Raw genomic sequence first — 13,921 nt, 5'->3', positions numbered from 1 at the left:
CTGCTTTCTGCATAAGGAAGAAACCAGCAATTTGCTGAATTGCTTCTCACTGAATAACCCCATAAGAAAATCGAAGATGTGGAAGAGAAAAGGCGGTGCCCGTGGTCGAAGTTCCCACAACGACAACTACCGTAACCTGTAAATATTTTGATTTTCCGTATTTGTTTTCTCGTTTTTCGCCGCTTTTAGTCGATTTTTGTTATTTTTCACCCAAATAATTCGAAAAATCAAATTCTGTTTAGTGAAAAAAAAATTGAAAATGCACGAAAATCGAGATTATAAACCCGGAAAATAACAATATTTTAGGTTACCGTAGTTGACGTTGTAGGACCTTCGGCAACAGCCACCTCCACAGCTCCGATTTTTTTACCAGCATCATACATTTTTCGCATAAAAATCAGATATGTTGACTGCACAAAGCTGAACAGAGTAATTGGAAGCGAAAAAACATTTCAAATTAAAAAAAAAACTCTTATCAGGTCGAAATAGTCAAGTACACAGAAAAGCGAATCAGTGGAGGTAAATAACAAAAAAGTGTCCCGTGACAGAGAGAAAAGGCGAAAAAACTACAACAATTATTAAAAACTGATCGAAAATCATAAACCAAGGATTCCTATAAATTAAGAAGATCTGCTGCTAATTAAATCTACTTCTGCTTGAAAAGTGGCGATGCGTAGAGATAGACATTGTTGGGCATTCGAGAAGCTGAAAAGTAGATTGGAAGAGAAAATTGCAGCAAAGAGTCTTTGCCAATGACTACTCACTGAATTTGACATATTGCCGTAATGAATCACGCATTTCCGACTCGCTTTTCTTGCCAATATCAATCTTTCGAATGTAGCAATTCTGCAAAGATAAATGGGGTTGAAGACCAAAAGAAACAAACAAATCTTACAAAAATGAGTTGTCTTTCATTGAACCCATCAATTGCACTGGGCATCAAATTATCCAGAGCTCTAAGAACCTCCATTCGCTTTTCGATCCGCCGCTTAGCACCTGGGAGAGGATACATCGAATGCATTCCATGGAGAAGGAGCTGAAAAATAACTAGATTAGTCTGTAACTTAAGAACCTACGAACCATTTCACTGGTATCCAGTTTGTCTATTGGTTTCAGCCTGTTTTCATCGGATGGTGATGGCTGAAATTTATAAATAGAAACCCATGATTTCCTGCTTTTTTTCAACGTACACTGCCAAAAGTGCTGAGCAGCTGCTCTCCACTAATGAGCGCTTTGGTGACTTCCAACTGGAAAAACTCGCGTCTCTGCTCATCGGACCAGAAGTGACGGGTCAGCACAAGGCGTGGGAAGAATATCCTGGAATAGTGCTTTTTGTTTTAAAACATAAGGATTATGAAGTGTGAAAAGATTGACATACACAGCGAAAGCAAAGACGTAAACACTGAGTGGCACGGGCAAAAGCGCAGTAACAATCGCCATTTTTGGTCCCTCGACTGGCATCTGAAAAGCGAATGAATCGAGAAAAGACACTCCAAAATGATGGGGATTCTTAGTTGCAAGTTTGCCCATACCTTTATTTAGATGCTAAGAAATTTTATGTCAAGAAAAAAAATGGAAAAAGAAATTGTGGGAAACCACATCAAAACAAAACTAGAAAAAAAAAGTTAGGACAACTCACAACATTAGAATTAGAATGTCTCCAGGACCGGGAATTTGCAGAATCACAATGAGGGTGAGCATTTTGAACAGCTCGCTGCCGCTCTATATATTTCGAGTATTCCTACGAAAGACAAGCAAAATTAAAGAGTTTGTGACTACCTGGACCAGCGTTTCGAGTTCTTCGACAGTGAGATCGCTAAGCTTCTTTTGGCCAGTTGTCACAGCTTTCTTTGTTCTGAAGTACATTTTGACGTCGGCAAAGCACCATCGAGAGCCTGAATTTAATAACAATTTACAAGCTCTGATGAGTATTTGAAACCTTCGAGAACAGTACGATGAAGTGCCAACACTTTAGGCCACTTTCCAATAAACTTTTCGTATTTGTAAGTCAAGGATCCTTCTTTCGCAGGAGTGGATGGAGGCGGACCAGCAGATGTGTGTCTAAAAATTGAAATTCTTTTTTCTAAAATTCCACAAAAAACTACCTAACGGCCACTAAATAGGCTGGCTGCACTAGCACTTTGTTCCTATTCAGAAGAATCCTTGACAACGAATGCATATCTTTTAAATTGGTTATGGTGCTCCAATATCATGAGAATAATTTACAAGAGTATCATGGATATAATAACCACAAATATTAGAATAAATAAATATGTAAGATAAATACAAATTTTCATTTTGGATAAAAATTAGGCCAGGCAAGTGTTCGGATGAGAAGGGATCATGGACTGGAATGAAGAGTTAGAAGGCAAATAGAGGCAGAGGAAAAAAACCGGCCTATTTAGTAAGTACAGTATAATACCGGATGGGATGGTACAAATATGATACATTTTACCCTTAAAATTTGTTGTAATTGTTTTCATAAATTATTGCTAAAGTCGAGTGACTTGAGGTGTTCCGACAGAAGTGCTGCTGTTAATTCGAATGAGATGACGGTAATCAGTACCGTTAGTTTCTTTGTCTTGAACATTTTTCAACTCCTCATCAAGTTCATAAAGTGTGCTTTCTATTTCGTCGTCATCTTCAATTTCGCTTCCTTAAAAGGAAGACATTTAAAACAAGGCTCATTAAAAAAATGCACTCACGAGTATCGTTATAAAGTGCTTCAAGTTCTTTCTCCCTCTCTTCGAGAATCTTCAGTTCTCGCATTTTCGTATCAAGCATAAACCTCAATTGAATCGACCGCATGCTGAGTTCAACTATTCTTGCAACGTCTTTAAAAACGAGAACCAGACTGACTTGGAGGCATTGAGCAATGGAATCGACTATCTCAGCGTGTGACGCTGTCACCACACTTTTCTCATTCACAGCAACGACCATATCACCTGAAAATCAGAGTATCACAAAAGTAGTTGGTACAAAGAATCACCTCTAATTATTCCACAGCGATCGGCGGGACTGTCTGCAGACACATAATCCACGTAGGTGATGCGTTCATAACTATTCGAAGACGTTCTTTTGAATACGTATGATTGGAGAGCGAAACCAAAGGAAGTTTCAAAATTTTGACGACATAGCAGTATGCTTCTTTGGGCGGATTCTTGACTAATTCCTTGCAGTAAATAGTCGTTTAATGGATACTCCTCCTGTATTTATTAAAATTTTAAAAATCGGTACATTCATAAGAAAAAAACCTTTGCATCGCATAACAATTGCTCGTCTGATAGATTGTCATCTGGTGATTCAAACTTTGAAGAGCTTGTCGTCGCTGAGTTCGAGGAAAACGCACTTTGAGAGTCAGCGTGGTCCATATATTATGTGCACCTGAAAAAATAACATGGTCGTTGAGTATAAATCGACTCCGTTTGGAGTTATGGATTCTACAATACGAAATAAGTTCCTCTGCATGCAGCTGCATACTATTTACCAATTTGGTTTTTAGTGAGAACAACATGTGTTGACAGAAAACAAGACAGAAAACAAGAAGCTGAAGCCGAAAGTATACGCAAACACGTTTCACAGGAAAGGCATCATATCTTACGCGCAAACGGTTTGGAGAGATTTGAGGGTATTTAGAATAGGGAATTTAACAGAAGAACAAAATTGAAGCAATCTGAAAATATTGGAAAGGCTAATCACAACTTATAAATAACAAGTGTCACAGAACTGGCATCGCAAAAACAACTCCACACAGGTTTACATCAAAAGGGTTACTGTAGTTTGGAAAATGTGTCGTTCACTAAACTTGTTGAAAACAGAAATCCGTTATCGAGTGCTCGGCCCATTTTCAATTTTGTCAGATCTTCTGTAATCATGGTAAACATTGGGATAACCATCGGTGTAACGAGTGATGTAACCGCGGATGACTCAGAAGATGAGTATATCAGAAGTGTAGAGTTGCGTGTGCAGGAGGAGTTATCAAAAATCGAAAAAGTATTGATAGGTCAAGAAGGTTCGTTCAAAATAATTGAAGTTATTGTTTTCCGCACACACAGAGTCCATGTTGGTGAATTGTTTCAGATACGTCAGACACAACTCGCCCAAGCTCGCAACTGTCCGGTACTTCCCGGCGAACGTCACGATTGGAGTTATCCAGATCTTATCCTGTAACTTCCGGGAAAAGCACTATTCCACATCCGAAGCAAGCAGCACCATCCAACAGACGTATAGATCCATATTTACACGAAGAATCACAAAACGTGTCACGCCCAGCATCAGAAGCAAGATCGTCTGTCATCGTCGATGCGCCGAATGAGTCGTCTTCAGCCGCAATGCCAGGAACCTCCGATCCTATTTGTCCGATTAGCTCCATAATTTCGTCAATGGTGACGGTTGGAGTACCTATTACTCACCTCAAAGACACTTTGAGAGGAGAACCCACATCTAGCACTACACAGAAAAATGTCATAACGGCACCACCGGTGAGTCATTTTTTTGTATGAAATTTTGATGAAGAATTTTAGCTCGACCGTATTTTGACAAATCCATTCTCTGAGACAAGGATTCAACCCAATTCTCATCAGCGTCCTTTAGTGGGCATTAATCAATCTAATAACAGTTCCGATAGGAAAAATAGTACAACATCACAGTTTACACGGAGCTCAACTGCATCTGACCGAATCCCAGTCACGGTGATAGCTTCTGATAGAAATAATGAAAGACGAGAATTTCAGCATCGTGCGGTATCCAGGTCCACACCGAGAGCAGATGCACCGCCATTAGTAGAAACTCGAACTGCGTCACCGGCAAGACAAACAGGAAATGTGTCGAATGGTCAAAACCAGCCGTGCCAATTAGATCCTTCACGAGTTACCAACAATCATGGATCATATTCGTCAAACTATCGTAGAAGAGTAAGTAATTTTAATAAGAAACTAAACATCTCGTACTTCATGCAATTCAATTATCTCGATATCTAGATACCGTAAAACCTGTAATATAGCGCCATGGCGTTCTATTTTTTGAAGGGGTGTTTTGGAATGATTCGAGGTAACAAAAATTGGTTTTTTACTTGATTCACAAGGTACCAAAACGGAAAAAAAAATGATACTCAACTTCTAGGTTCCACTGCTACTCTGTTAATTAAATTGCCACTCTGTTACTTTGATGAAATTTCAGCCACTCATCCCGCTCTTTGAACCAGCTGTTAACACAACCCAACATGCTGAACAATCGACATGGGTCGATGAAAGCGCTGGAAATTTGAATGCTCTGCCGACAACGTCCTATCAATTGAGCCCAAACGATGCAGTCATTGCTACATACACCGATCCCTCAGATGGAACCATTCAAAGCACTCGTCCAGATGCTCGAGGATACCCAGATATGTTCACCGATTTACGACGTCAACTTGCCGAAGAGGATAGGAAGAAAGAACCACACAGGAACTCGGTAAATAGAGAATGGGGAGAACCGCTAAATACCGTTCATATGGAGTTTGGAGCAATTTCAAGGCCATCCACTTCAATGTCCAGACGTCCGCCAGTACTTCCCCCCTGCAGCAAGGGTAAAAAATCGGAGTCCGAAAAAAAGCTTCCAAATGTTTCACCATCTGCTGGGCTTTCCACACATCAGCAACAATCACAGAATCTCTTCCATGACAACGGCTACCCAAGTGCGCCTGCCAAGAATGTTTCGCAAATTTCACCAACACCCTGTCATCCAAAAGTCGCCGTTTTTCATAATGAAATCGATCTTATCTCATTGACATCAGAAACAGCGGGAAATAAGACGGAAGAGGAGTTGCAGCAATATGTGAATGCTTTGTAAGTAATTTTTCAAACCAAATACTTAAATAATGGCGCGTTCAAAGTTGATTTCCAGGAGTAATTTCCTGGAAAAACGCTGTCCAAAGCTGCCATTGTTTTCCAGAGGCCTCCGCTTCGAGACATGCCGTAAATCGACATAAATCAACAGGAAGAACACAGTCAAAACGAGTGATACAGTAGTTTACTGTTGCTGTAAATCTGGAAAACAATCACAGCTTTGGACAGCGTTTTTCCAGGAAATTATTGCTGGAAATCAACTTTGAACGCGGCATAACAGTAAAATCTGGCGCGCTCGTATTTTTACACCACGGTGCAAGGGGTTTTCAGGCGATTTCAGCCGTTTTTCGCACTTTTCAAAAATCCGTGCGCTATTCTATTGACAAAAGTTTATGTTGTTTTCGATATATAAGTAACTTCTCATTATTATTACGTGAAAATTCGAAAATTATTTTTCTTGTTTCTGATAATTGTTTCTGAAGTTGTAGAATTTCTACAGTTTATAGACTTCTTTTGAATTTCTGGTTCAAAAATTCCTGAATTTCTGATCTTTTCAGAATTCCGAAAATAAATAAAAGGGCCCCTAACTTTTAACTTTGAGACATTTTTTCTCGGTTCCTGTAAAATACCGTGTTTCCTCTAATTGAAGCCTATGGGCTTTTATTTTTCAATCTCTTTCTCAGACTGGGCTTCTATTTTTCAATGATTTTTTTCAGAAATTTGAAAATTTGGAATTTATGAATTCTGAAATTCAGTGTTAGTGTTTTGGGAAATTCGAAAATTTCATTCTGCAATTTGAAATTCCGGAAAACATTAGATATTTCAGAAATTGAGAAACTTTCGAGTTCTGAAATCACAGTTTCGAAAATTCTGGAATTTTGCATTACCCTATTTTTTCTAATAGAAGCCCATGGGCTGCTACTAGGGAGTGGGCTTCAAATAGAGGTGGGTAGGCTGGCCAAAATGGCGTTTTCTGGCGCCACATGCCGCTTTTAATTTTTGCACTGGCCGCCAGCGCCAGTTTTTAGAGCGGCGTGAATCGCCTGTAAAATTTTTCACTGGCATCAAATGCCGGTTTTTTAAAATATGAATTTTTCAATAGAAAATACTTTATAGAGAAAAGGTTTATAAAAAACGACTGATGATCCGAAACAATGAAATGGAATGAAAAATGATATTTTAGACCTTTGAAAATTTTGATTACTTCTGGAATTATGTTTGAAATTCTGAAAATCTGATGTCTGAAAGTGCTGAAATTTTTTTCGAAATTTCAGAATTTTAAGAAGTCTATGATTTGTGCCATTTTAAAAACGTATAGATTTCATGAAACTCTACTGTTTTCTGAAAATTTCCGAACTTCGAATTTTCAGGATTCAAGAATTATTCGAATTTCCTTCAAATTTCAGTATTTTCATATTTTTTAAGAACTATTTTCGGTGTTTCTACACTGTCATGCTTTATATTTTTGAACGAAAAATTTCTTAATTTCTAAACTTTTGAAATTTAAAATTTCAATATCTCCGAACTTCGTAGTTTTTTTTTAAACCTGCATTCGGAAGTCCCGGAAATCAAAGTTTACAACTTTAAATTCTAAAAACCTAAACAAATACTTTACTAAAACCTCGATCCAGACATAATCACAAAAACTATTGCTGGAAGACTAGTGGTAACTTCTCAAATACCAAATTCGTTCTAACATTTTATAATTCCCATTCTCTCCCTTGAAAATCAATTATCTGACTTCTTGTGAAACATACGACCAAACCGTCAACTGCCAAAACGTTTTTCTTGACATTTGGAGCATTTTATCATTGTTGACAGTTTTCTGCTATCTTTCATAAGAACTGAGATAATCAAGATTGAAGCTACAGTGAGGGGATATTGGTGAACCAAAAGGTAAATTCTATTCACAAAAAGAAAGCGGCGTTTGACGCCGGTTTAAATTTTAAACAGGCAAATATTGCCTGCTTAAAAATTTCGCTGGCTTTTAATGCAAATCACGTGAAATTGAAAGGCCCATAACTCTGGCACTGGCGGCCAGCAACAACCCTAGAGGTGGGACATTTTTTTTCAGTTGATACATTTTTGATATCTCTTATTGAAGCCGAGATAATTGAGCTCAATTTTTAAAGAGTGGGGCCCTTCTATTACAGGTTTTACGGTAATTGTTTCGTTTCTGAATTTCTACTTGTTATTATAAAAAAGTTCCGAATTTCTAAATAAATCAAATTCTGAGTTTCGGACCCTGTCAGTGCTTTAGAAATGTTCTTTTTGAAATTGTGGGGCCTCTTGCAAGATTTGAATTGTTTTCTCCTGCTTTGGATTGAAATTTCTGAAAACTGTATTCCGACTGTTCGAAAGTATTTTGCAGAAATAAGGAGACTTTCAGGGGACTATGTTTTAAGTATCCCCCGATTTAGGATGCTGAGCTTATTGATTGGAACTAAGCTCACTTTTTTGTGTTGAAAATAATTTTAACGGCTGATTTGACTTCTAGGGCTTTTGTTTTTAGGTATCCGCCAATTTAGGGTGCTGAGCAAACTTTTATTTTCGATCTTCAATTTTTCTATCAGTTTTAGCCTAAGCCTATTTTTTGTTGGGGGATGGCATCAGGGATGTGCGGAATGGTCTTTTCGGATTTTTTCGGAATATCGAAAATTCAGTTTTTCAAAATTTCGGAAATTCGGAATTTCACGATCAAATAATCTCGGAATTTCGGAATATTCCGATTCTAAAATTTTAGGAATTTCGGAAGTTTCGGAATTTTTCAAAATTTGAATTTTAAAGCGGAAATTCTATTGTACCATCACAAAGATTTCGACAGCGCAAAAAATTTCAAAATTGATTCCCTTCGAGCCCCGCAAGGAAATTTTTCTTGACACGTTTCCTAAGCCGTAGTCAAAAATTATAATGCCGAGAAAAAAATGCCGAGAAAAAATTCCGAAAATGATCGTAATTTTCGGAATTCCGAATTCCGTTCCGAACATCCTTGGGATGGCACGAAATAATTAAAAGCTGAAAGTAATTCTAAGGGGTAATCTGACTGCGGGGTGGGGTTGTTTTCCAAACTTCGCCATATTTGTCTTTCTATTCTTGCGAGCAATACATCCACATATAATTCGTATCAGACGAATGCTGTGGATCCACGCTTCTTATTTTTTATTTTTCTTATTTTCTTAAAATGTCACGGAAGAAAATATAATATTGTTTAGCTGAAATTCAGATAACAGAAACTAATAGTAGGACAAATAAACGTGAAAAGAATTCCCTCCCCCATCAAAAAAAGCAAAAAAACCTTTCGCATCTTGGTGTAGAAATACGATCTCTCTAAAATCTGTAAGAGAAATGCCCCTCTTTGAACCAATTTTTCTCGGTTCCTTTCAAAGATATCAAAAAGTGGTCTTGACACAGTTTTCATCATGCTTCTCTTTCAGTTATGACAACAATCCACGTCATAAGTTCAAAGAAAGCTATCCGTTCATGGCAGAGGGAATGGTTCAGAAAGATTATCAAACCGGAGAGCTCAAGGTTTTTTCATCCCGTCTGGGAAAAACGATGATTCCCGACAAGCGTACTGATACTTCGCACGACTATGTGTATTTCTTAGTAGTGAAACCAGGCGATTTCAGAGGAGTAGGACATATCAAATTATATAATTCCAGAATTATAAAGTTTTCAGTTTGTTTTCGACACGCATCCGAGATGCTTGATCTCTGCCAAATTCCCATCAGTCGAGAGTATTGTGGTTCGTGGATACGCAATCCTTGCACATTCGATCAACCCGGGCGATGATTCATCGAAAAAGGAGAATCGTTGGATCTGCTGGAATGATTCGCTAGGAATGATGCAGATATTGAGTGGATCTGCGCGCATCCCATTGAAGAAGCAAGTAGTTTGGGACAAACAGCTAGATGTAGGTTTTTGTGTCTTTGGTTCATAATCTTATTTTATTAGTTTCAGATAATCTCTATCCATGCGATATTCGAAAACGGCAGATTTATAGTGAAAACGGTGGTAGCATTAACTAATTCCGGGGAAAAGAAGCAGCACTTCCCAAATGAAGTATTCTTGGTTACAGATCCGGAATACGTCAAGATGGTTAGAATTTTGATGTATAAATTGAACAATCTTCAATGGAACAAATTCAGATGGACGATGACCTAGTCTTCTTCTCGAAAAAACTTCGTGCATCAATCTATATCAAGCAATCGTTGGTTGGCAATGTGGAAGTGCCCCCAGGATGTTCATATCAAGTAACTTTCATCGATCCTCGTCACTAACAGACCCTCTTCTTTCCAGTTAGTCGTCGCTCCGACGTTTACCAAGTCGACGAATCTCCAATACCGGGCACTTCTGCTCATCCACAAGCCAAACGATTTTTGGGAGGAAAGAAAGTGGATTAAAGAGATACTCGTTGAAAGAATGCATGCGCATAATTTATAACATCTCCTGTTACTATTTAAAATAATTTTTGTTAAAAATCTGATCTGTTTCTGAATTGTTTTTCTTTTCGTCGCATGTTTCAATAAAGAACTTTGTTTCATTAATCTTTGCTGTTTGTTTCTCCAGTGTTGTTCCTCTACTGTATATTTTTGTGGTTTTCATTTTTTTCATTCGAGAAAAAGGAATAGTGTTATTAGCCTAACTTAGGCTGCCGCCTCAGAGATTCACGAATGATTCTCGAAGAACATTAACGCCTCATGCTCAATACTCGATATCTGTGAGCCTTTGAATCCAAAATCTTCAATATGCGAGAGACGAATAAGAAAACTTCATATTTCGCTATGCGGTCTTACAAATATCAGGTGAGGCCTTTTTTAGTTGGCTCGCCTTCAAGAAAAACTTTCCAGCCAGCCAGTTCTGAAAGGCCATCGACGTCACCTAGCTTGCTAATGCCTACGAAAAGCGATGATAATGGAAGCATTCATAGTTCAGAAAAGCCGGTAGCTCCTATTCACCCAATTCACGAGAAACGACCAATACGAAACCTCGAAGTAAGTTTCTGACTATGAGTTTCGACGCAGAATAAACCATTGTTTACAGCATCTTCTGGACAACAATATTGAAACTGACGACAAAGAACTATACGAGAAGGCCAATAATAAAGAGCTCGATGAGTCTATCAACGAGGATTATTGTGATGAAGAGGTGGATATTTCTATTGCATATACTGATGATTCCTTTGGAGAAGGAGACCGGCAATATATGGCTATGGTGTGTTGAAGCTAACACTAGTTTTCTTAGTAAAGCCTTTGAAGTATTAGTTAGATTTCTCATTCATCCAATGTTTTCTTGAAGTCCTCTGTCATTATACTTTGTAAGCGGTTCCTATTTTTCAAACTTAATTTTTTTTTCAGTCGATATCACCTCTCCTGCACGAAACGTACGAACCTGACGAACACGACGTGTGGAGAACGGCTGACGACAAAAAAGAAGAACCCAAAAAAACAATGTCTGCGAAGGAGAAAGCAGAAATTCTAGCGGAAGAATTGAAACAATTGTACCTAACGAAACCATGTGAGCATCCTTGCGTCTTGTATCAAAAACCTTGAATTCGTTTCAGCATTTTCGAAGAACAGAAACAAGCTCATTGAAAGGAAATCAAATTTAGAATCTGAATCAAATTTCGACGACATAAACTTGGATGCTTTGACACCTGAACATGTCGAGAATATGAGCGAGAAGGATCAACGACGAGTTGTTAACGCTTTGTTAGAAATTCATTCAAGTGTTTCAGATGATAGTCTATTTTTTCAGCTATGAAAGCAATCCACGTCATAAGTTTAAAGAGAGCTATCCGTTCTTGATGGAAGGGATGATTCAAAAAGATTTCGAGAACAGTGATCTCAAAGTGTACACATCTCGTCTAGGAAGTATCAAGATTCCAGACACTCGTAGTCAAAACGAAACATCAACTGATTATGTGTACTTCATGGTTAGCAGACCCGGTGTTTATGGAGGGGTGCGTATTCCTCTATCTTCAAACACTAAATCTGATTTTTATAGTTCTTGTATGACAAACATCCGCCTTCTCTGGTCTCGGCGAAATTTAAGTCAAAGTTTGAGACCGTTATAAATGGATACGCCATAATTGCTCACCCCATCGGTTCACGAGAACAGTCTGTCCAAGCTGACCGATGGATTTGTTGGAATGATTCACTTGGAGTGATGAACGTCCAACGGAGAGCAGCTATGCAGTCAAGGAAGAAACAACCGAATTGGGATATGCAATTGGATGTGAGAACATTTTTTATCGAAATTTCAAATGTCCGTTCATTTCAGATCGTCTCATTCGACGCCAGTTATCGTATGGGATTATTTGTGATTGATAAAGTAACGGCGTTAACGAATCAAAAAGAAAAGCGGGATCGCTTTCCACAAGAAATGTTCCTACTCACGGATGCTGTATTCAAAGAACTGCGGTCCGGTCAAGCAGTTTTCTATTCTGAAACTATCAAAGCCGAAGTAGTAATCGCAAAAGACAGAATCGGAAATGTTCAAGAGTATCTTCCGTATGAGGTGATCATTATTTATTCAGTTTCCAGTTCAAAGAAAAGTATTTTCAGCTCGTTGTCGTTCCTTCGTTTTCAAAACCCACAAAAATCGAATTTTGTGCCCTATTAATAATTCAATCCACTTTCTGGACTAAATATAACCAATGGATCCGAGATATGCTTGCCGAGAGAACTGATGCTTATCGTATTTGAAATACCGTACTTACATTAATAGACTGGCAGTCGTGTTGAATTCAGAAAAAAAGACCAAAGAGATCATTTCTAAACTTTTCGATCGACTAGTGTCCCAGTCGATTAGTTTAAATACGGTATTCCACAATATATCGCTTGTAAAATTAATCGGATCACTCTCCTCTGTAACATTTGTTTCTCATGTTTTACTGACCCACTATATTGTCGAATTAAAAAAAGTGACACCTAAGAATTTGAAAACTTTTGCTTTTTTTGATCTACGAAAAAGTGCGGCAAAAACGTAAATATTTCAGAATTTCAGCTCGTTCGAGCTACTTTCGCGTTTAAGCTTAGTTTTTGCTGAAAAATAGATTCTAGAGTTGCTAGCGATCATTTTCATACCAAGAAATCAATATTTTGTTCAGAAAATCCCACTAAATTCACATAAATAAATTTGTTATCTACAGTATCCGTTTTCGCTCCGCCCCCTTGTAAATCGACACGAGCGCCGTCTCCGAGATTTTCAGGTGTCACTTTTTTTAATCCGACAATAAAACCAAAAAGCCCCTCCACACCTTTTTCTGTGCTTTTTGTTCTCATGACCCATTTCCGAGAAATTGAAAGAAAGAATAAACGAATTTCAAAGATCGAAAAGATGAGCGCACTTGAGAGAATTTATGAAAAAGTGACGTAATATAGAGAACAGCTGGTGTTTCCTCATTTTTTCTAGGACAAGACGAAGGTGGGGCCGGGAGCCCACGTGCCGATGTAAGTGATAAGTAGGAGAGCAGTTCCACCGGAAATATTTCATATTTTCACTACTTGAACAAACAAAAGAGAATCTTGTGTTGCGCCAAGTGGTAAGCAGCAGAAAGAAACGATAAGTGTGAAACATTCGTGTTCTTTCGATATTTAGGCGGCTTACTATTATTCCTACTCACTCAATTACTAGCATTTTCTACTAAATGATCTCAAGATTCTTGGCCAATTCGAACAAATCCTTCGGGAGACTGTAAGTCGAATTCATTGTCTAGAAGTGGAAAGCTTTCCGGATAGCACTTGAACAATTAAACTGCTAAATTAAAATTCCAAAAAAAATATGTCAAGTCCTCACGGTATTTTTTTGAGGACCCACATATTTCTAGGAAAATATTTTCCGAGAAAACTGGGCGGAGTCAGAGACGGAGCTTGAAATTGCAAACTGCGCACGGTCATGGAAAAACCGTGCGCAACTTGCAATTCATTCTCTGCCCTGACTCCGCCTACTTTTCCCGGAAAATGTTTTCCTCCGGAGACCCCGCAAATTCCGTGGAAAGAAAAAATCGAGGAAAAAACCGGGGGAAATGGGCGGAGTCGAGAAAAACCGTGCGGCAAAACCTTGCCAGGGTTGCAATTTAGGCTCCGCCCCCT

The 13,921-nt window shown here is 38.4% G+C and overlaps 4 protein-coding genes across 4 annotated transcripts in view; 2 read left to right on the top strand and 2 right to left on the bottom strand.

Annotated features, from left to right (window-relative positions):
- Nucleotides 1-646: 646 nt before the first annotated feature.
- On the bottom strand, nucleotides 647-2,179 carry CBG23729 (the record flags this gene model as incomplete). Its single annotated transcript, XM_045235789.1, has 9 exons — nucleotides 647-705; nucleotides 765-846; nucleotides 896-1,036; nucleotides 1,081-1,140; nucleotides 1,191-1,317; nucleotides 1,379-1,461; nucleotides 1,780-1,895; nucleotides 1,940-2,061; nucleotides 2,106-2,179. 9 exons carry the CDS (start codon nucleotides 2,177-2,179, stop codon nucleotides 647-649), a joined length of 864 nt encoding a protein of 287 aa, XP_045091147.1.
- Nucleotides 2,180-2,492: 313 nt separating this feature from the next.
- Nucleotides 2,493-3,371, bottom strand: CBG23728 (the record flags this gene model as incomplete). The annotated part of the gene is made up of 4 exons (XM_002646120.1): nucleotides 2,493-2,656; nucleotides 2,706-2,945; nucleotides 2,990-3,206; nucleotides 3,255-3,371. The coding sequence occupies 4 exons, from the start codon at nucleotides 3,369-3,371 to the stop codon at nucleotides 2,493-2,495; spliced, it is 738 nt and encodes a 245-aa protein (XP_002646166.1).
- Nucleotides 3,372-3,873: 502 nt separating this feature from the next.
- CBG23727 lies at nucleotides 3,874-10,268 on the top strand (the record flags this gene model as incomplete). Its single annotated transcript, XM_002646119.1, has 10 exons — nucleotides 3,874-4,012; nucleotides 4,081-4,481; nucleotides 4,524-4,691; nucleotides 4,734-4,913; nucleotides 5,179-5,825; nucleotides 9,260-9,458; nucleotides 9,505-9,738; nucleotides 9,786-9,923; nucleotides 9,974-10,078; nucleotides 10,125-10,268. 10 exons carry the CDS (start codon nucleotides 3,874-3,876, stop codon nucleotides 10,266-10,268), a joined length of 2,355 nt encoding a protein of 784 aa, XP_002646165.1.
- A 305-nt stretch (nucleotides 10,269-10,573) lies between these two features.
- Nucleotides 10,574-13,921, top strand: part of CBG23726 — a gene marked incomplete at both ends in the record, with an annotated part of 4,248 nt that continues 900 nt past the window's right edge. Inside the window, 9 exons of the mRNA XM_045235771.1 lie at nucleotides 10,574-10,630; nucleotides 10,676-10,819; nucleotides 10,869-11,039; nucleotides 11,183-11,342; nucleotides 11,389-11,536; nucleotides 11,583-11,787; nucleotides 11,832-12,062; nucleotides 12,108-12,344; nucleotides 12,392-12,524. Of these exons, the coding sequence (XP_045091146.1) occupies nucleotides 10,574-10,630; nucleotides 10,676-10,819; nucleotides 10,869-11,039; nucleotides 11,183-11,342; nucleotides 11,389-11,536; nucleotides 11,583-11,787; nucleotides 11,832-12,062; nucleotides 12,108-12,344; nucleotides 12,392-12,524 (1,486 nt within the window). The remainder of the gene's footprint in view (nucleotides 10,631-10,675; nucleotides 10,820-10,868; nucleotides 11,040-11,182; nucleotides 11,343-11,388; nucleotides 11,537-11,582; nucleotides 11,788-11,831; nucleotides 12,063-12,107; nucleotides 12,345-12,391; nucleotides 12,525-13,921) is intronic.

This window comes from Caenorhabditis briggsae (assembly GCF_000004555.2).
Source record: "Caenorhabditis briggsae complete genome, chrI, whole genome shotgun sequence".
Taxonomy (NCBI): Eukaryota; Metazoa; Nematoda; class Chromadorea; order Rhabditida; family Rhabditidae; genus Caenorhabditis; species Caenorhabditis briggsae.
The sequence above is the reverse complement of the archived record's forward strand: the minus strand, read 5'-3'. Positions and strand labels throughout refer to the sequence as shown.